The sequence below is a fragment of the Convolutriloba macropyga genome, chromosome 11 (genome assembly GCF_964194025.1).
Source record: "Convolutriloba macropyga chromosome 11, txConMacr16.3, whole genome shotgun sequence".
Classification (NCBI taxonomy): Eukaryota; Metazoa; Xenacoelomorpha; order Acoela; family Convolutidae; genus Convolutriloba; species Convolutriloba macropyga.
The window spans coordinates 34,653,475-34,674,496 of record NC_134478.1 but is presented as its reverse complement, the minus strand read 5'-3'; the positions used below and the strand labels follow the sequence as shown (position 1 = coordinate 34,674,496).

Here is a 21,022-nt window from a genome sequence, read left to right as displayed (position 1 = left end):
TAGTTAGTTATGAAATAAAAATTTTTTGAAAAGAACCCTAAAATTTAGAGAAAATATTTTTGAAGTTTTACAATTTTAAATATGATTTTTGCTATTTTAACAACTTTAAATTGCCTGTCTTCTGTTTTTTTTTTTCGTTACAGAAGAAATTGGTTCATATGCCAGTTAGAAAAAATAAAAATTCGGTTAATTTTTAAAAGAAATTTTGTTTTAAGAAATTTTTCCGAAACTTTTGATTGAATAGTTCAAATCCTTAATTGTTAGGCATGAAACTGAAGAATTGCTCGTGAAAATCAAAACTCAATTTAAACTAACTAAATTTACTACAAAATTCTCTTTGTTTTTTAGCTTTATTTAACTGCGATCGGTCACCCCTGCCCCCCCCCCCCCCCAGACTGATGTTTACCTCCCTTTCAAAATTTGATTGTGTTCCCCTTTTACAAAATTCTGAAAACTCTGGAAATTACAATGCATAAACAAAAAGTGACAATTTGACTGAAAAAGAAACAAGCCAGCCTCGCATATATATTCCCCCATTTTGAAAAAACGTTAGAACAATAACGGTGATAATATATGCAAATTTGCTTATATATGCAAATTTTAAAATCAGAAGCAAGTAATTTGATAGCACAGCTAACCCGAGAAACGAAACTTGATATACCTTCATAAGGATTATACCAAAACATCAGAAAACTTTCATATTTAACGAGCTTTCTAGATTTTTGCATGTGTTTTGAGAAACAAGGTTTCCCGTTTCGATGATATTTTCACGTAATGTAAAAGTGCAAGGATAATAGATCGAAAAACATTAGATCGAACGCAACAATTGCAAGAATAGACCAAAAATGAAATGATTCAAGTTTGCATTGGCCAATCAAATCAAAAGTTGTTGCGTTAGATTCAATTAATTACAGCCAATATGAAATCAGTGTAATTTTCTATCTACTCCCATTTTACTGTCTTCGATCTATTATCCTTTAGATCTATTGTGCGGTCACCTATGCAATAAACAAAACATGTTAAATGCAAATTTCAAACCTGATATGAGCCAAAAGGTGAGACCCTGCACTGTCTTCATATGATTGCCAGTCCTGTACACTTTCTTGGGCACTTCCCTGGGAGGCTGCACAGCAACTTCTTCCAGATTCCACGAATTACTTTTGGAACTGTGAGAGCTCGCAGCAGACGAGGAACCAGAGGAATCTGCTGGCATGATTCCTGGCTGATTCCCGGTATTGAGGTGTCCATTAGCTGCTCGTCCATTGGTCATTGGGGATCCAGGCTTATTGGATGGAGGAGCTTTTAGGTCGACGTTCTCCATAGTGGCAGGAGTGCCGGAATCTGGACTGTCGCCAGTTTGGTTCCAGCTCCACGGATGGTGGTGGCTGTTTGACTGCTGAGAGGGATCCAACGTGGCAACTTCCGGCATTCAGTACTGAGTCAAGCTCAATCACATCAGATAGCTCTTCAATTTTTCATTCAGATTGCATTGCTTTATATTCATAGAACTCTGACATACAAAAACAAAGCTACGCAATTTTTCAAATCTATACAAAACATACCCGACTAACTGACTGGGCCAGTTTTTCTCAAAGGACTGGCGAGCGGTTGGCTTCCTCGGTAGCTAGCTACGGTTTAGGGAGGATAGATTTAATTTAATTGAAGAAGGGGCGTGGGGTGAGCGCGGCGGCGGGGGGCACGGGGTGAGTGCGCTGTGTTACGAGTGCAACAATGTGCAGAAGTTTGGGATGCGGCGTGAAGTAAGTGGGGATTAAACCACCCTTCACAACATAATTTATGTCTCCAAAACAGTTTCGGCGAATCGCATACTTAGAGTCTAGTAAGCCGAAAGGCTCTGAGAGAACTTAATGCCTTCCGGGCGTTACCGGTTTATACCGCTTTTGAATACGAAAAGTCAAATGGGTGGCGAAAAATTGCATGAAAAAGACCGCATGGCTAATATAACTGCTACACAGTTCGTAGTGAAAAAAGGGGGGTCTACCGCACAGTTTTAGGATCCCTCCCATCCAGTCTCGAACCTAAGTCAAAATTACACTTCAACAACTCTAGATTAATGCCTAAACCACTGCACTACCAGAACTAACTGCTGTAAGGTTCAAACGCAATATAATTCGTAACTGTTACGGTTGTTAACACATTATAAAGTGAGTATTTCAACTGAAAATATGGTCATAAAATAAAGTCAACTTGGTTCAGTTGGTTAACCTCGCTCGCAATCCCAACTGAATCAGGTCGACTTTTCGAAGCCCCATAGTTTCCACCAGATTCCAACTAAAACTGAGAAAATTCCACTGAGACGGTGCAGGTCTTGGAATTTTCCCATTATCTTTCTTTCGATAATTTTTTTATCAAAAGCAAATAAAACCCGCCTATAAAACAGGCCTTTTTCTTACAATAGCAACACAACAAAAATGTTGAGCAACCCACCGAGTAGCTTTCGATTCATTATATACAGTGCCCAAATTCTACTTCCTGCTCAGCAAACTGTTGAGTCCCTATCGGTCAAGAGACGTAAAACAGAACATGCCCAGTTAACCTTGACCGCTCAGCGACAACCGAAAGGCCTAGCTCATTGGATTGACCAATTCACCGATTGGCAGTTTGCAGTCGTCAACCATGAGCCCAACAAAATTGAACCAAGTGCATCCTTCAGATGGTGTGATGACATCTCCACGGAGCACCAGCACATCATTGTCCATTCAAACGATAATCCTAAACACATGGAGAAAACTATCAAGTCCTTTATTCGACATGAAAGCAAAGTACTCAACGAAATCAGAGCACGAGTGTTTGTGCCCCAAAGCGCCTTTCAGACATTTAATCAACAGTTCTTGCGATTCAACGTATCGGAGATTTCAAGACGAGGAGACATCTTCGAAGAGTTCATACGAAACACTGATTCTTTAGTTGAAGACATACCAAAGCGAAGCCAGCAAATGGACTTGGTGTGGGAAATTGAGAGATCTAGTCCAGCTCGCAGAACCGAAATCAATACATTAACCGAGTACCAGAAGCGACTAATTGCAAAAATTGAAAGTCTCGAGAGCACTGACTCCCCATTCAAGGACACCATTGAGGCATTTGTAGACATTCTGGCAGCCGGTTGGGGATCATTATACCGAACTGATCATTCAATGTTTATTGAAGTCCATTGTGGACTCACAAATGCACAATGTTCATGTTGGGAATGCTGGGATGCAGCAACGGAGGATGAAGAAATTATGGAAAAAACCAATGACTCACCAAAGTAAACAAAAAACATAACACGAGATAAGAACTATTAGATAACTTGATCATTATCTATTTCATATCCTTTTAAATCAGTCGCATGTTCCAATCTGCTGACATTAATAAAGTTTTGTGTAATTTCAAGCTTGTCTCTCGAGCGTTTCCACAAAACGAAAAGTCGAAAAATGGTTTTATTGCAGTTTGCATGCTCATAGATCCGAAAGTAGATGTCAATGCAGTTGACAAATTAGCTCCATATGGTGGACTTATAGGCCCGGGAGATAGTGCACTACATGAATACTTGAAAGATTCGAAAGTCCTTCGAGTGCATGCAATTTTTCACGACGCCTATGGTTTTATGAAAGAAAAGTACAAAACCGGCCCTGGTTATATGTACATGATTTCAAACTTTCCAAGCCATTTTCTATTGGGTCACATTAGCGGCATTATTCATTGGACCGCTTTCAAAGTGCTCTTGTCAGACACTTTCCAGAAGATGCCATTTTGATATGACAACTTATGATCCAAACCTATTCACTTTGCATATTTCAAAGTTAGCTGCTATTCAAGTTATACAAAACACCAACAGCTCAAGTATTGTATTGAGGAAACAATGTTGGAAAAAATTGAATGAAAAATTCATACTAGTTCAAACAGAAATAGATTTGACTTTAAATGAGCTGCAATTAATTTCCGAAGCGGCCAAATTAGCTCTCTACTTTTTGTCTGCTTCTGAAGAGGCTAACAAGTCAAAGCCACCAAAAGTGCCCGGCCGCAATACAAACTAATAATGGCAGATTCGCCGGACTGTTCGATCGAATTAGCAAACAAAATTATTTTTGACAAAGAAGATCAGGAACGACCCCCTTGGAAGATTGGATGCAGTGTTGAAAGATCATTGGTATTCTGTATTATACATTTATTTGTGCTCATTGGTTCAATTGTATCATGTATCCTTTATTTATTTGTTTTTAATCATGATAGTGACAACAAACCTCATATCTGGTCTGTCTTGGCCTTTTGCTTGGGCTGTATAATCCCCACACCAAAATGATTCAAAGAATCTCAACCGAGCCACATTTGTTGATGATGGTGGTAGGACCCAGTGGTTCCGGCAAATCAATGTTAGTTGCTGATCTATTAGTTAATGAAAAAATATTTCAACCAAGTTTTGATATAATTTTGTATATATACCAGCATTGGCAGCCATTATATGATGAACTGCGGTCAAAAAGTGGTAAAATCACCTTTGTTCAGGGATTGAATTGGAAACAACTTAAGTCCCGCGGAAACACAAAAAGGCAGCTTTTAATTTTTGATGATATTTATAATGAAGCATGCAATCAAGCAGAGTTTCTTCAGCTTGTTGTCTCAGGTAGACATCAAAATCAACACGCCATTATTTTGAAACACAATTTGTATCAAAAAGGTCAAAATGCAAAAACAATAGAATTAAATGTCACTCAAATGCTGTTGATGAAAAACCCCCGTGACATTGTTCAAATTGATTGCCTAGGGAGGCAGTTGGGTTGCCGTTCTCTCTTACTATCAGCATATAAATCAGCAACCTCAAAACCATTTGGTCACCTATTGATTGATTTAGATCCTCGATGTGATGAGAAGCTGCGTTTATGTTCACAGATCAACAGCGACGTTACCATTTTTTATTGCTCGAGCACACCGCAGAATATAATCAAACTTGATGAATCGTTCACAACATCTGAGTACTTTAGATCTCTTTATAACTCTTAAACCATTACTGCAAAAATTTTTTCTCCTCCACTGTTCCGAGACGTTTGTTAAATTCATTATTGACTGCGTATTTAACATCATTAAAGGAACAGTTTCTCTAAACCTTGACAACCAAGCAATCAATAAATTTAAAACCTTCGAAAGAATTATTTCCATATTGTGTGACAGGCGTGTGAAAATCAACAGCAAGCGGAAACTGCTGTCAACAGACAAAGGGATCAGACTACTAAAAATGATTAACGATCCGATTCAAAAATACTTCAAGTCTACAATATGACACAGTCAGCCGCCGACGAATTCATACTAATTTCAGTAGACACTTACAAACAACTTACTACCGCCGCAATTTCCCAACCGTCCGGAGAAGAAAGTACAAAACAAGCAATTCTACGGAACAAAAATCTAGGCGAAAGCGAGACATTAGCTCAATTGAGCATCGCATCAGCATTGAACTCAAAATCAGTAGATTTGCCGGAATCAGGGAGAGAAGACGAAAAGAAAAAATCGTCCCAAGAAGCTTCGCAATTAACCACAGAACAAGTTGAGTGTGTTATTGATGAGCTAACAAAATCAGGCTTGAGCGGAGGAAAAATTGAACGCAGCAAGACAATAATCAAACTTTTAAATGAGTCAACACTAATAAGCATAGACGGTAACACTGGAAAGCTGCATGGTAACTTCGACGGAAGTTCTTCAACATCAGACCTAATCGAAATTTTGATAAACCTGCAGCTTCCAACGAAAAAAATATCCTCGGAAGATCTCCATATTTTTAAGGAACTGAAAATAGGTAGTCACCTTGTCGGAAACAAGAGCGCAAAACAAGCGGCCTCGTGCGCACCCCAACAACATTCTAACACCAGAGGTCAGCAGCTCCCATGGCGTTCGATGTTTTAAATAACTTCAAAAAAACCTTTGCCCATACAACTATTGTAAGGTTTCTGCTTTTAAAGGCCGGAATTGAAAGGCACCCAGGACCTTCCAAAAAGAAACTAAAATGCGGATCATGTAAAAAGTTTCTTGGAAAAAGTACAAGATTAAGGCCTCTATTCTATTGCACAATATGTGGTTGGGTACACTTTCAATGCAGCGGACTTGCAAATGCCTCTGAATATGATAAAAACACATTCACTTGCACTAAATGCAAAAGCGAGAGAATAGTATCGTCGGCGCTTACAGAAAACGCCGACTATAGAAAAGCTCAGAAATTTTACACACGTATTGGGTTTCCCAGTTCATACGGCAGCGTTGATCGCTTGGCCAAGGAGACAGGCATCCGAAGGTCAACAGTTGAAAACTACCTTGCAACAAATTCCACTTTTACAAAATTTAAACAAGCCAGGCAGCGCTTTCTGCGTCTCAAAGTGCAGTCATACAGAATAAACGAAATCTGGTCTATAGATCTAGCAGATATGCAGTCAATTGCCAGCGAAAATAAAAACGTTAGATATTTGCTTGTAGCTGTGGACACATTGAGTCGCTATCTGAGAGTTGAACCCATGAAGGATAAAAACGCATCAACTACAAAAAAAGCTTTCCAGAGAATGCTGAAATTAGGAAAGAAGAAAATATCTCCTGAAAGGGTATGGGTTGACGACGGAAAAGAATTTCTTGGAGCATTCAAAAACTTTTGTGAAGCAAACAAAATTATTGTTTATCAGACTCACAACGAGAAAAAGAGCGCATTCGCAGAGCGAAACCTTCGATCTCTAAAGTCTCTTATTTACAAGTACATGAACGAAAGTCACACCACAAAGTACGTTGACCAACTTCCGAATTTTGTTAAAGTTATAAACGGACGTGTGAATCGAGTAACCGGTCTAGCACCGAAGAATGTATTAAACAAACACACCAGTTATCTTGTCTCATTGAACCTAAACGGTAGGCTCCAGAAACCAAAATTTAAAACAGGCGATACAGTACGCATTCGGAGGAAAATTGAGACCTTCCATCGTGGATACAAAATACAGTTTAGCCACGAAGTTTTTCGAGTAACAGAAGTTTTAACATTAGATCCCCCTACCTATAGAATTGTATCTAATGACTCAAATGAAGAGATAAGCGGAAGATTTTATGAGTCTGAGCTTGTTAAATTCCTAGAAGAATGAAAGTACCTGCAAGCACTTTTACTGTGAACCTTATTTCCAATTCCTCAACTGAAACTTTTCCCAACAATACCCTCGCAACATTTTCAAATCTGCTACCAAGAGTCATAGATCTGAACAAATCGAAAGGTTTGTGGCAAGTTGCCCTATTGGAAATATCATGGCCATCAAATGTCAAAAATGTCACAAGTGGTATTGTTGAAATAAACTGTGCCCAAAACGAAGAGAGTGAAACTGATGAAGAAGAGGAAGATGAGGATGAAGCAGCAAATGCGGGTGAACTCGAAGCTCCAATTGAACCAGCGATAAACAAGGAAGTATTCGTACCAATTTCACGAAGAAAACGAAAACCAATATGGACGACAAGAGTTGAGGAGGATCCCCCACCGAAAAAAATTAGCATTCCCCAAGGAATTTATCAATCAGCAGATCAAGTCCTGGAAAAGATATGCGAAAGAGTCTACAATTCCAGAAAACAACAGACATGACCTATCGAGTGGTCAGTCAGTAGACATAGCCAACTGTTACGTATCCGACCAGCAGCAGCAAAGAGGGATAGAAGCAACGAAAAGAATCAGGATGAGGAAGCCGGCTTCATAACGGCGGATACAAACACAAGCGAGGATGAAAGTGTGAGCAACGATAATGATAAAACAATCAGGTTGGTTTCGTTGGATTTGAAAAACATACTAGGCGTTGAAGACCTCTCGCCAAATTCAACTCCAATATTTCCTGTAGACATCTCTGGAGGACGCCACACAATGTTTGTTTATTGTGATCTGATTCAAGACGAAATTTTAGGCAACACATTTACCTCACTTTTAAGGACAGTCGCTCTCATAGCAAACACAAGACGAGGAAAACAGGAAGGGGAGCATCATCAGCTACCGGTCTTTTTCAAACCTGCAATGGAAGACAGTTGTCAATTCTTCTTTTCAATCAATATCAATTACCCTCAGAGACGAAACAGGCCAGCTAATGCCATTTTTATCAGTCGGCCGAACATGCTTGACCCTTAAATTCAGACAAGTTCAATGATAGATACCATTTCTTCACTGTATCTATCAAGTAGCAAAGTCAATCAAATGTTAAACAGTTGAAAATCAAACAGTTGAAAACAATTGAAACATTTGAACTCTTGTTCAATCAGTCAATCAATCAAGCAATCAATCAATCACCCAAATAATCATACATAAAATTATTAACCAGCTCAGCCAATAATTAATTTATTTATCCATTCATTCAATCAATCAAACAGTTAGTCAGTCAGTCAGTCAGAGCAAGCAATAACATACATCACTTCAGATGGACGCTCACTATGATGCTCAAATTGGTACAGTCGGCGGCGGCAGCAGCCCCCAAGCAGCCCATGGAGGACCAGCTCGTCAATTTGGATCAGGAGCAGCAGGGCTTGGAGCACTTGCGGTACGAGTTGGGAGATGTGCTCTACCATTATTGAAAAAGTATGCTTTACCATTGGCCAAAAAATTGGGAAAAAACTTAGTGACAGCAGCAATACCAGAAATTGGACAGGTCATTGCAGGAAGAAAGAAAATTAGAACAGCTGCTAAGGATTCAGTGAAAAAGTCAATCTCTGAAAGTCTCGCTGTTGCACAACCGTCCAATAAGCCGGCCGGGGCGGCGCGCCGGGCTAGCGGACCGCAGCGGGGGCGACCGGCGCAAAAAGCGCGACCCGTTCCGCCCGAGCGCGTGGCCCTCCCCCGGTTGGGATCGGTGAAAAAACGTCATGACGGAAAAGCGTTATCAGCACCAGCAGGAACAAAGATCGCTGGCAGCAGAAAACGGAAGAACGCAGCTTCAAGCGTCACTTCTACAAAAAAACCAACGAAACGCAGTCGGTCCGAAATTTTTTCAAACATCAAATACTATTAGCAAGCTAGATGATAGGTAGCGAGCTAGCTAGCTAATCATCAACCAATCAACCAACCAACCAACCAACCAACCAACCAACCAACCATCATAATCAAGATCATCATTAGTTTTATAAGTAGTAATAGTACAGCAAAATGACGATACAGTCCAATTCAAATTTGGAATTCAAAAGCCTGGCAGACGACATAGCAAACCCGGTTACACACACAGCTTTAGATTTTTTCGAAAAACCGAGCGTATTGATCAATTACGAGAGTGGACATGACCAAGAAGTCTTCCCCCAAACCGGACCAAGGGGACCAACACTAGACTTTGTAATCAGTGGTGACCAGAGAAACTGTATTGACATGAATTATATTCATTTAGCCGTTCAAGCAGCAATTTACAAGCCAAATGGACAGGAAAAAATAGACTACAGTGACGGTGAACCTGTTGTTTTTACCAACAACACACTTCACAGCCTGTTCTCTCAAATTGAAATTTATCTTAACGGGATTTTGGTTGCCGACAGTAACAATACATACCATCACCGAGCATTTCTAGAGACAGAGCTAACAACAAACAGTGACAGTAAAGACTCGTGGACTATTTGTCAAGGTTACGAATTCGATTCAGCTATAGCAGACGGAGACAAAGGCAGATGGTTTACGGATAGGTTGAAAAAAACATTAAATAAAAACTACACGACGGATTTATATGGCGCACTGTATGTTGATTTTTTCACATGTGAAAAATTACTCATACCCGAGGTAGAGCTCCGCATTAAACTTTACCGTGCGAGCAACGAGTTCAGCTTAATTGCACAAGACAATAAAATGTACGCAGCAATAATAGAAAAAGCATCTCTTTTTGTAAGAAAAATAACACTGACGGAGTCAGTACGTCTTTCAATTGAGCGCGCACTCACCAAAGCGCCAGCTCGATACCCCTACATTGAATCCCTTTGTAAAAGTTTTATAATTCAGGCAGGGCAAAACTCATTCATTAAGGAATCGATTTTCGGAACAGAACCCATCCGACGTTTGACCCTATGTATGGTCCCTAACGCCCAATTCAGGGGATCATACAGCACAAACCCCTTTGACTACCAAAAATTTGACCTCAAACGTATTGAAATAGTTCGAGGTAACGGGTTGCCAATTGCAGGGACACCAATTGATACAGAAGACAACACTCGTCTGTATTATAACACGATGACAGCATTGGGTTTCAAAAACGGGTGAAACAAAATAAGTCTTGACGGCTTCGAAAACAAATACATGTCCACCTTTGATTTGACCTCTTCGCAGGAAGCATCGAAAAACTTGACCTTGTTCCCCGAACTTACAGGAGCCCCGATTACTTTGAAATTATTATTCTCAAAAGCCCTGCCGGAAGCAGTTGAAATCTTTCTAATCGGAGAGCGCTTCAGTCAAGTTTTCATAGATAGTAGTCGCAATATTGCAAAAAATCAAACACTATTACATGGATAATATCACCATAGAAAGAGTCTGTCAACAATTCAGTAATTTAAAATTCGCCTTTGGAGGAGTGTGGTCAGCTGATAACTTTCCTCGAATTAAACAAAGCGGCAAAATCCGCTTTCAGATAGTCAATACGTCACCAAAAAAACTTCCTGGAACGCACTGGATACTTATTATTTCTTTCCCATTACTTTTCAGAGCAAACGCAAAAAAGCCTGTCCGGTTCACAAACATAGTGATATGGAATAGTCTTGATATATCAATCAGTTATTTTGATCATCTGTACCGACGACCTGCTAACCTCTACTCTGATAGGCACTCTTACGAGGTGCATTCAGTTGTTTCATCGCCGCCCATTCAGTCTAAGTCGTCAAACCTGTGTGGACTCTACTGTATCTATACAGCCCTTGAGTTAATTTCAAACAGTCATCATTTATCTTTGAACATATTTTTCTCAAAGAAGACCAGAATGGAGACTATGAAACAACTGAAAATGAAAATTCTTAAAACTGTGCAAAATGTTGGACGAATGAATGAGATAAATTTGATTCAATTTTTTAATACAAAGCTGAAAACCAGTTATGTGTTTAATATTATTTAGTAATAGAATTTTACAACTGCAAGCTTTTTTGTTGTTTTCTAATGCTATAGAAGCAGACAGAAAGAAAGATTAAACAACCAACTTAATAATTTAGGTTACATTGAGTGACTGATTATTCCTTCCAATCATTTAATCTAAGAGTCGGAGTCTAAGGCCAGAATATTTTGCCGTCTCCTATATTTCGGCAGAGGTTGATCACTATCACTGCTTTCATAATTATTAATATAAGAAATCTTTTTGGGAGTGTTAGTAGTACTACTAGTAGCGACAATTGTATTCAAATTCGAGCCAAAATCTAGTGCTTCTTCACTGTCAACTTCGCTTTCCGAGGCACTGCATTCTCTGGCCTCATTATCTATGAACGGATTACGAGATAGGTCGTCCAATTCAGAAGCTTCCTCTTCCAGATCACTCAAGTCACTCCAATTAACAACTGGCTCATTGTCGTCAATTTCTCGGTACAAGAAACCTGGATCAGGAGGTGCTGAAACAAGAAAAATTGTGTCAAAATCGAAACCTGGAAACACAAAAAAATAGAAATAACCGAAAGTGTCAGCCGCAGAAGTAGCTGGGCTAATCTGGTTGTTTGGTAAAATTTTAAAAACAGGAGGTTCGCCTTCGTCTTGCATATCACTTTCACTGCTCTCACTGTCACTGCTCACTAACTCATGCTCCGAAACAACATTTTCATCGACCGGCGGCACTTGCTGTAAACTATAATGTCCATGAGGAAGTGTGTTGATACCATTTAACTCAATATATCGCTTGTCATCAAAACAACTGAGAGCAATTTTATTCGTTGTCGAAACTTTTATCTGGTGGTTATCGGAATGAATTCTCGTCATTGCTGCTCTAGTGCTCTTTCCCGATTCAAGACATTCTAAATACTTGTCGTGATGAAGTGTTTTCTTTACGCACTTTTGCACCCCTTTAGCGCTTTGCTTGGTCCCACTTTGAAATTGAATGCTGTACATTTTTGATCGGAGTACAACACATTCCTGCAAAATTTCTCCGTTCAATTCGTCAGTCATGGTCAGAGGAACCTTTTTGTTAACCGGATCATAAAGTGGGTGTAAAGGCGGGTAATCACTAAGGTCCAATAAGTGTTTGAAACTTTGCATGTCTTCATACAGGTCGTCAGTTTCAATGCGGTACAACAAGGAATCAGTATCTTTGTACGTAACACAAATTTTTTCACCATAACGCGGTTTCATTTCATTATAATGAAAATGATATAAAGCCAACTTAGATAAATCAAGAATTGCGGCACCCACAGGGGTCGGTTTGTCCCATTTAATTTTCGGAATAGAAGAGTATACAGAACACAGGTGCTCATTAATGATTCGAAAAGATTTGAAGGTAGGCTTAGCAGTAAGTTTCTTGGCCTGGAATTCTTCTGAAACGAATTGAATGTTTTTTCTGTTTCGTTTATTTTCCATCGTTTTTCCGAAACACGCATTTGACATCAACTTATAAAAATTCTTTTCGAAAGGTGTAGCTGCTTTTTTTCGCATTTCAGTGTTTTTCTCAATGTAGGGTGACAGCCAATTCGACTGATTGAACTGAAGTACACGATGAAGCGCAGTAACCTTGAGACCTTGGCTGCAATAAAACTTCAAGTTCTCAATATGACAAATGTAGCCTCGTTTATCAAAAAGAGTCTCAACTAGCTTTGGTACAGGCGCACGATTTCCCGCAAACTTTTTGCTGTACGGTGAGAGCCAATCATCTTTGATGAAAAGTTTTTCTGGCGCAAGAGGAAAATCGTAATGTTTATCATGAATAGCAGGAGGGTAGGTTAGATCAACTTCAACAAAAAAGCCAACATTATTGTCAGCTTCATATTTAGAGAACAACTCCTCTACAGAACTACACTCTAACCACTGATAGCCATCCTTCGGTAACTTTTTCATCATAATTCCAGCGTAAAGCGAAGTGACGTCAAAGAATGCACCATATACTGACACTTGGTCAGGGTTATAGGTGCTCAAATATTTATTGTTGGCTTTGAAATGCCGAAGAGCACCAACGCCGTTAAGCCCACCACGAATAGCCTTCTCGCAAAAAAGAAGCATATCAATATCATCGACTAAACTTAATTGTACCTCGGTTGTTACCAGCATAGCATCCCAGCTCAAATTTGGAGCACTGTAAAAATACGCGGGATCTAAGCGATACACTGAAATACACACAGTTCGGAACAACTCGAAAACATCAGCCAACAAATAAACATCTATTTGTAAATAAACGTCGTGGTAATCCCCGAAATTGCGGCATTCCAGCAGCTGATACATTTCAACTGCTTGCGAATACATTTCGGGAGTAACGTCAATTTTTCCAGTTAACGTGTTTCTCCACTCTTCACCGTATTCCGGTAGAGCAGCTTGAAATTTTTCTTTTGAATCCAAAAACGAGTAGGGGAAGATGCCCTTGGCTCTAATTTTTTTGAATTCGTTGTCATTAAAATGTTGAAAACGATGGCGAAGAAGCTTCAAGTCAGAATCTTGAAGAGTTTTTGCAAGAGCGTCAAGGCTAGAAGCCATGAAGTTAATACTATCTAAAAATCGAATTTCGTGACGAACTGTTTTCTCAACTCCGGCCTTGTTGATGTAGGAACGGACAGGAACGTGAACTGAAAAAGATATGAACGTCTCTTCGGTCCGGGAGATGGCTGAAAGTTGTTCGTTATCTTCCAACTTCAGGTACTTCACAATATGATGTGCATCATATCGAGAAAGATTATGAAAAAAGACAGGAAGGAAAGATCCGACTGTCACTTTTAAATTACAGGAGTTGTGTGCAACACCAAAAATTTTTCCTGTAACATGACAGTGGTGCACAACTTTTTCTTCAGAACTGTCATGCAGCTCTCCAGAAAAACTTTTATGACAAATACAACAAGGCTCCATCCAATTCTGTAACATTTCTTGTTTACGAGTCTTTGACATGTTTAAAAATCGAAATCGTTGACGTTCCGTGTGGGCCCATCTCACCCACGATCTTAAGGTATTCATTAATACAGCAATGCAGTCATCTCCACGATAAAACTTTTCCATTTTTACATGTCCAAGGCGCACGTCAACGAGAACAACACCGAAGCTGCACGGGTACTGATTTTCGATTACTGTTGTGGAGGCACCACCGCTATTTAAACCACTTTGCATTTGTTCTGCAGCCAAATCAAAATCTTCAGTTTTAACGTCAAAAGCTTCTAAGTCAGCATAAACTACGAACGGACATTTAAATGTTTTATGCCAGTTCTTGAAAGAAAGCGTTGTTCCTTTAGCAGCCATTTCAATAATCTGCGGTTGTAGAGAAGAACACAAGGACTTGTGAAGTGAAAATTTGTCACGTGCAACACTTTGTAAACAAACTTCGCAAAACTTTCGCTCGTTGTTTTTGGAGTTCGCGGTGTTCGTTGTTCGCAGAAGAATTTTAAGCACACGATCTAAGTTTTTAATTAAACAATAATGCCAGCTGTTTTCGTCCGACAAAAGCAAAAGATGAATTCTACGAGCAGTGCCAGTATACTTAGATAAATAAACCGGAAAAATATTTCGTTTTTCCAAAGCATAAACGTTTATTTTGAGATGATTATCTCTTTCAAATTTAGGAATATCGGACAGGGCCATTGGCATTTTTCTAGGATTATATATGAGAAAACTCGAATTATTTTTGTAACTTTGTGATCGCTCCTGATTCTGCCTAACAGGAAAAAGAAACGCGAGAATAGAGTAGATAAAACACAAATTATCCCTCAAATTTTTAATATTGAGCAAAGACTTGCGCTGATTCTCTAAAATAGTAGGCGTTGGAATATAAGACCCAGCACGAAGTGGAAAATATTTTGATAACTTGAGTTCAACCATGTTTAACCGGTCAATAACCCATCCGCTGCCTGCAGTGCAAAAAACGTTAATTTTCGTGAGCAATTTATCAACGTGAGCAAAATATTCATCTGATGTGAAGCAAGTGGTCACACTCTCCAGAGGACTGTGAAAAAACGATATCGTGCTTTCTTCGAGCAAAGGTTTTGTAAATTTCACTTCTATACACAATCCTACCTTCGCAGTAACTATTTCTGCCAAACGGTTTGTAATAAAATCTCTAATTGCCATCTCGTTTGTTACTAGAAACTCAAAAGGATCAAAAATTTGGTCACCAACAATTTTGAGACGATAGGATTGAAAATGTCCATTCACTGCCTTTCTCTCCCTCTCCAACTCAAACTGCTCAGCCCCACTTGTGGATGGCTGCGCCAGCTCAACACCAGGGAGAACAGAATGTTGTGACCTACAGTGTCCCTTCCAAGACTCCTCACTCCCAAAGAAAGTATGGCAAGTGTTGCAGCGAAGAGTCCTCGGAAACTTGTGCACATTCTTGAGATGACGCACCAAGTTTTTGGCCAAGGTGAAAACTACCTGACAGTGCCCACAACTGAAGTTGCTTTCCGGTAGATTAGAATGCTTTTGCTGTCTATGCAGAGCAAGATCTTTTCTGCTCTGGAACGTTTCATCGCAGAAGTTGCACGATATCATTGAACCCTACGTAAACGTGATCGGTATTTATTGCAAAACGAGCTTAAAATTTTTCGATGGCATAACAAGGCAACGATCAACCCCTTTTTCACTTCTAAGTTTGATACCTTGAAGCGAGGTGGTTTGATGTATTAGTAAATTCAAGAATTTGCAATTAATAAGTATCACCGGAGAAAAAATTGGGCATAAATTACCCCCTAGTGAAGTGTTTTTTAAAATTGGGTAACAAAGCACACTTTAAAGCAGGAAGTATTTCCAAGTTTCAAAACAACTGCATTAAGTATTGATCCGAAGTGAACACAAATTGAGCATAAATTAACCCCTGAAGCTGTATTTGGAAAAAATTTAGGGAGGTTTGAGAAACCCCGATGTTCAGTTTTTAAAAAGAATGCACAACGAAACACAAAATTGAAAAATTGGGCATAAATTTTCCCCTAGAACAGTGATTTAGGAATTATCAAATAACTGAATAGAGTTGTTAGTATCAAATTTGAAAAAAATTGCATTGACCAATGAACCGAAATGCAAAAATTTTGAGCATAAATTAACCCCTAGAGCAGCTTCTCTACAAATTCAATATTTTAAAAAACGTGCACATTGAACAGAAGTAAAAAAATTTGGGCATATGTTAACCCCTACCGCAATATTTTTCAATGATCAGACAATCAAGCAATTCTTGTTGCTCAAGAATCGATAAGTTTTAAGCGAAGACAATATTGTAAAAGGCATCAGAAAAATAAGGCATCTTAAAAAAAGGAGTGTTTAAACACATCCTGGCTTCGCAGAGCTTCAACTGCAGAATTGAATTTATCTAAGACAACACATACCCTTTCTCTGTGTGTTGAAATGAATTCTTGACGCGTTGATTGGCTCCAAACCCAAATTAGAATGAAAGCTGCAGGACAGTATCGTCTTGTTGTCGCAAAAACGTGTTCCAGATGCAGGCTAGTTGTTGGAGTTGGTTGAGTCTGAAAGTCGAAAGCGGTCCGCAGGATTATTATTTAGAAAATGAAAATTTGCGAGCGGAAAAACCTGAAATTTTATCGGAGCGAAATCTAGTTTGCCGACTGCTTAAGATTATGAATACTAACAAAACTTGAAAGATGTTCTCCAATGCACCACAAAAGAAAACGCCGATGAGACCCCCTAAATGGAATGCGCCGCAAGGTAAAAACCGTAAATTGCGGTTATAAATTTCTCTTCCGTCGAGATACAGACTTATCTGAGATTGATAACGGTTATAAAAAGCCCACAAATCGGCAAATTACCATCCTAAGCTCTTTCACAAAAACAAAATTTAAACTTAAAACTAAATACACTACAAAGGTCTGGTTATCTGTTTGAATACCAAACCTCTACGCGCTTTGTGAGAATTTGGAGAGAAGATAACACGGAGGGCGCAACAATTGAAATATCGCTTTATAAATATTCGAACGGTGAAAGATTTTTGTACCAAAATCTTACATTACCTGAAGAACATTTCAGGTCCCTAATAAACACGGTGATGATGGACACTGACCTTATCAGAGTTATCACTGAGGGCAAAATCAATGCAGATGGACGTCTCGTGATACATATTGAGGCGTGCGAAAGAATGCGGCTTGATTCAAAGAATTGCGAGGTGATACGAGACATCAAAGGTAGTATCGCACTTTATAATTTCAGCAATATGTGATATTAGTCGAAGAGTTGAATTTTAATTAAGATCCTAATTCACCTAACCCTATACAGAAAACGATTAAAACAGCTTTCGTGAGTTTAATTATGTTTCTATTTAGATAACGATAAAGTCTACTACCGACTTTCAATGAAGTATTTCGACCCCGATGACCTGATGCTATCAGTGTTCTTCCAAATCAAGAAATTTGAGAACAAAGGCGAAATGTGGGAGTTGAAATATGTGGCTTTGGGACTTCGAGAATTTACAGCCCTTCTAAGATACAATAAAGAAGGTCATCGAGCAACTCTCAAAAGAGAAAAGCCAATCGAAATAGTTAAGCCGAGAAAGCAAAAGATCATTAAAGTGAGAGCAGCGCCTGAAGATGACGACGTTATTGTCTTACCGTCTGACGAAGAAAATTATTGATGAAACTTTTGATAAACTCGATGATAATTTGCGCATAAATATTCCCTATACCATGAAAATGCTTTCTTATACCAATTTCGAACCATTTCGTTAATATAATTTTCTAAAGATATTGCTATTCAAAGACAAGTAAGCTAAAGCATTACACAACACAAAGCTCAGACAAAATTGTTTAACTTACTTGAAGTTCAAATTAAGGAACCGGTTTTTGATTGTAGATAAAAAGCTAAACGTTGCAAAGAGAAAACGAAAAAGTACACATACGGAGTTTACAGTATAATAAAATTGTTCAACAGAGGTTTGATATTCAAAGAAATTGAACAAAGTTGTATACCAAGCTAACTATTCTGTTTGGCAAATGTCAATGGTAAAGATAAAGTTTGAACGGTTTGAACTAACCTTGTGAGAGACCCTGAATAAAAGCATTTATAAAACATAAAAATCATGATCCTATGGCCCAGGTGGTTAGGCAGCATCTAAAATACAAAAAATAGTTGTTAGAAATATATAGAAAGTGGTTTCGAGGCTACTAGAGGGAGGGATCCTTTTTCTGTGCGGTAGACCCCCTCATTTTCCACTACTAATACGAAAAGTCAAATGGGTGGCGAAAAATTGCATGAAAAAGACCGCATGGCTAATATAATTGCTACACAGTTCGTTTGAGAGCAATTAAAAACATATGAAAGCAGTATTTTTGTTTCGCGAACAATGAATTGAGCAATGGAGAAATTGACGAACAGCTAGAGCTATCGTATGTGATGAAATCTACTGTGTTCAAAGCAGCTACAACATCTTGATTGAAGGCCAAACTAATCAGCTGCAACAAATCTGAAAGTAGCAACAACCATATAGACCCACACGCACACTTTCCTTGCGACTTTAAAAGCTTGGTTTCTGGGCACAAAAATTATATTAAGGAACATGGAACTGGAAGACTCATCTTCCCGAAAATATCAGCAAAAATAGGCAGCGGTAGAGGTAGTTCGGGTAATTCTATATATTAAACATAACATGAAGTAGACAATAGCCGCGAAGGAGACTGGTGACAATTAGTCAAAAGATCACAGATCGAAAACAAAAACTCCAAGTAAAAAATTGGAACTCTGATTTCTAATGCTATCATTAGTTTCAAATAAAATTTAAACGTTAATGCCTTTAAAGATTTGCCGGCTTCTGTTCAATTTCAGCTACAATGCGAAAGACAACAATCAGAAAAATTCTGACTTCGGTTCGCCACTCGAGACGAAAAATTCTCCCACTCGAAAGATCGCAAACACGCTAAATTAAGAATAAAACAAAGACGGAAGAATTCGAGAAACGACTCGAAGTAGAAAACTGACTAACTTCACTAACCTGATGCACCACCTACTTCATCATACTAAAAATCACAAAAACGACAACAGGAAAATTAACATGAGAAAACTAACCGCCAAAAACTGACGAATCATCTGATAAATATTTCTTTACAAGTTGCGAATTGAGAACAACTATTGGCACAAGACCTTGTAATACGATTAGTTTTGTCATTAATCAAACGAGTACTAATTGACAGAAAACAACACAAAGAGCTCATTTAGACAAAACGGACAGAAATTAACAGAAATCAAGGACAAAGTAAAACATAGCTAGTAGACTGACAGAAAAAAACCGCAATAGCTTTGTAGAACTGCAGTCTCAAATCCATAGTAAGGAAACAGACCAAAAAGAAACTTCTTTATATTAAATGCTGAGATGTTATATTTTGATTAGGAAAATGTCTAACTTATTGCTGCTTCTATTAGCTGCCCTCAAATACCCTTCAATTAGAGTGGCATGCGCTCATTTTACCTTATCTCTTTCAATTAAAGTAAAGAAAAGTCATTTTCAGAGTAAGTACGTCAATGTTGAGAGTGAGGTGAGTCACGTGTGACAATAAAAATCATGCAAATGAACAAAAAACTATCCAAAAAGAGTGAAAAATGACAACACGAACGCAAAACGAATGAACAGATAGCAGATTTGAAGTGATTGTGACGTCATATGGTCGTTACAAAAATCTTAATGACTAAATAAAAAGAAGGGCAGAAATAGCCTCAGCTATCGATTTGCAGCTAATAAAAACAATAGCCTGTACAAAATTCTCGAACAAAATTATACACACAGATAAAATGCTACCTGCCAAACAACATTTTAAAATATATATATATTACTTCTGCTCAAGCGCTCATAACCCCAACTGGCAGAAATATAATAAACAACAAAAGCAAAGTAACAAGAAAAAACGGAAAACTAAAATTTCTATCATTTATTCTAGTGAAAATTGTCCTCTGGAGCTTTCAAGTGTCCCTTCATGGTAGCTCCTTGACCTATAGAAGCACTCTTGGTTTCAAAAATTTGCTCACATTTACTCAATCTTCAACAAAACAACTCAATCTGGATGTCAGTTACAGAGAGAGACAACCAAAAGAGCCAAAGCGACTGATTCCAGGATCAACCACGAAACTCATCAAAGGCAACCCAAAATAGAAAGAAAGCTTAAGTTGATGAAAAGCTTAAGGCCAAATGGTACAAAAAAAATGAAAAATGACACTAAGAGTAATATTTGCTTGGAATTGTCAAAAATGATTCCAAACGCACTTTTACCTGTTTAGATAATTGAGGGAAACTTCCTTGACTAAAAAAATTGTATTATTGATGCCTCTACTAGCTGCTCTCAAATAACCTGCAATTTGAGTGACACATTCACTTCACCTTAACTCTTTGAAATAAAGTGAAGAGAAGTCAATTTCAGTGCGAAGAAGTCATTCTTGAGAGTGAGGTAAGTTATGTGTGACCAAAAAATTAATCACGAAAAAGAAAAACTCGCCACTAAGAGTGAAAAATGACGTCACGCACGCAATTCAGTCGAAATTGCATTACTGTATTTTAAAAAAGCAGATTTGAAGTGATCGTGCGATAAAATGGTTGTAACAATAATTTCGACCAAATTATGACGCAAATTAGCCCCAGCTATCGCTTTTTGCGGCTATTAAACAAAAGACGCTACACTACGCGCACAATTTCATTGCCTGTGTCAGAAGTCATTGAAAAATTGCTATTCCGAGGTTTTGAAGCGCGATCTTAACAATTTGAAACGAGATTGCTGCCTAATTCAAGCAGACTAAAGAATCAGCAGCAGAAATATTTTAATTTGAGAATGCATTAATGGGAAGCGGTGGCAAAAAATTTTATTGAGGCAAAAACAACCACGAGACTGCGGAAAAGTTTCGAAATAGAAAATTGAATGAAGCCACAACCATGTACTCATTTTTATTAAATTATTCACTATTTTAACTTGAAAGTGAGAACATAGGAAC

At 38.4% G+C, this 21,022-nt stretch overlaps 1 protein-coding gene across 2 annotated transcripts in view; it reads right to left on the bottom strand.

Annotated features, from left to right (window-relative positions):
- Nucleotides 1-21,022, bottom strand: part of LOC142349203 (palmitoyltransferase ZDHHC3-like) — a 335,645-nt gene that overhangs the window by 48,572 nt on the left and 266,051 nt on the right. Inside the window, exons 2-3 of one of the 2 annotated variants that reach the window (XM_075400611.1) lie at nt 18,457-18,517; nt 1,039-1,445 (exon numbers count right to left, since the gene is read on the bottom strand). In XM_075400611.1, coding sequence (XP_075256726.1) covers nt 1,039-1,429 — 391 coding nt within the window. In that variant the 5' untranslated portion in view covers nt 1,430-1,445; nt 18,457-18,517. Of the gene's footprint in view, nt 1-1,038; nt 1,446-18,456; nt 18,518-21,022 lie in introns of those variants that run through there. The other variant, XM_075400613.1, reaches the window with a different exon arrangement.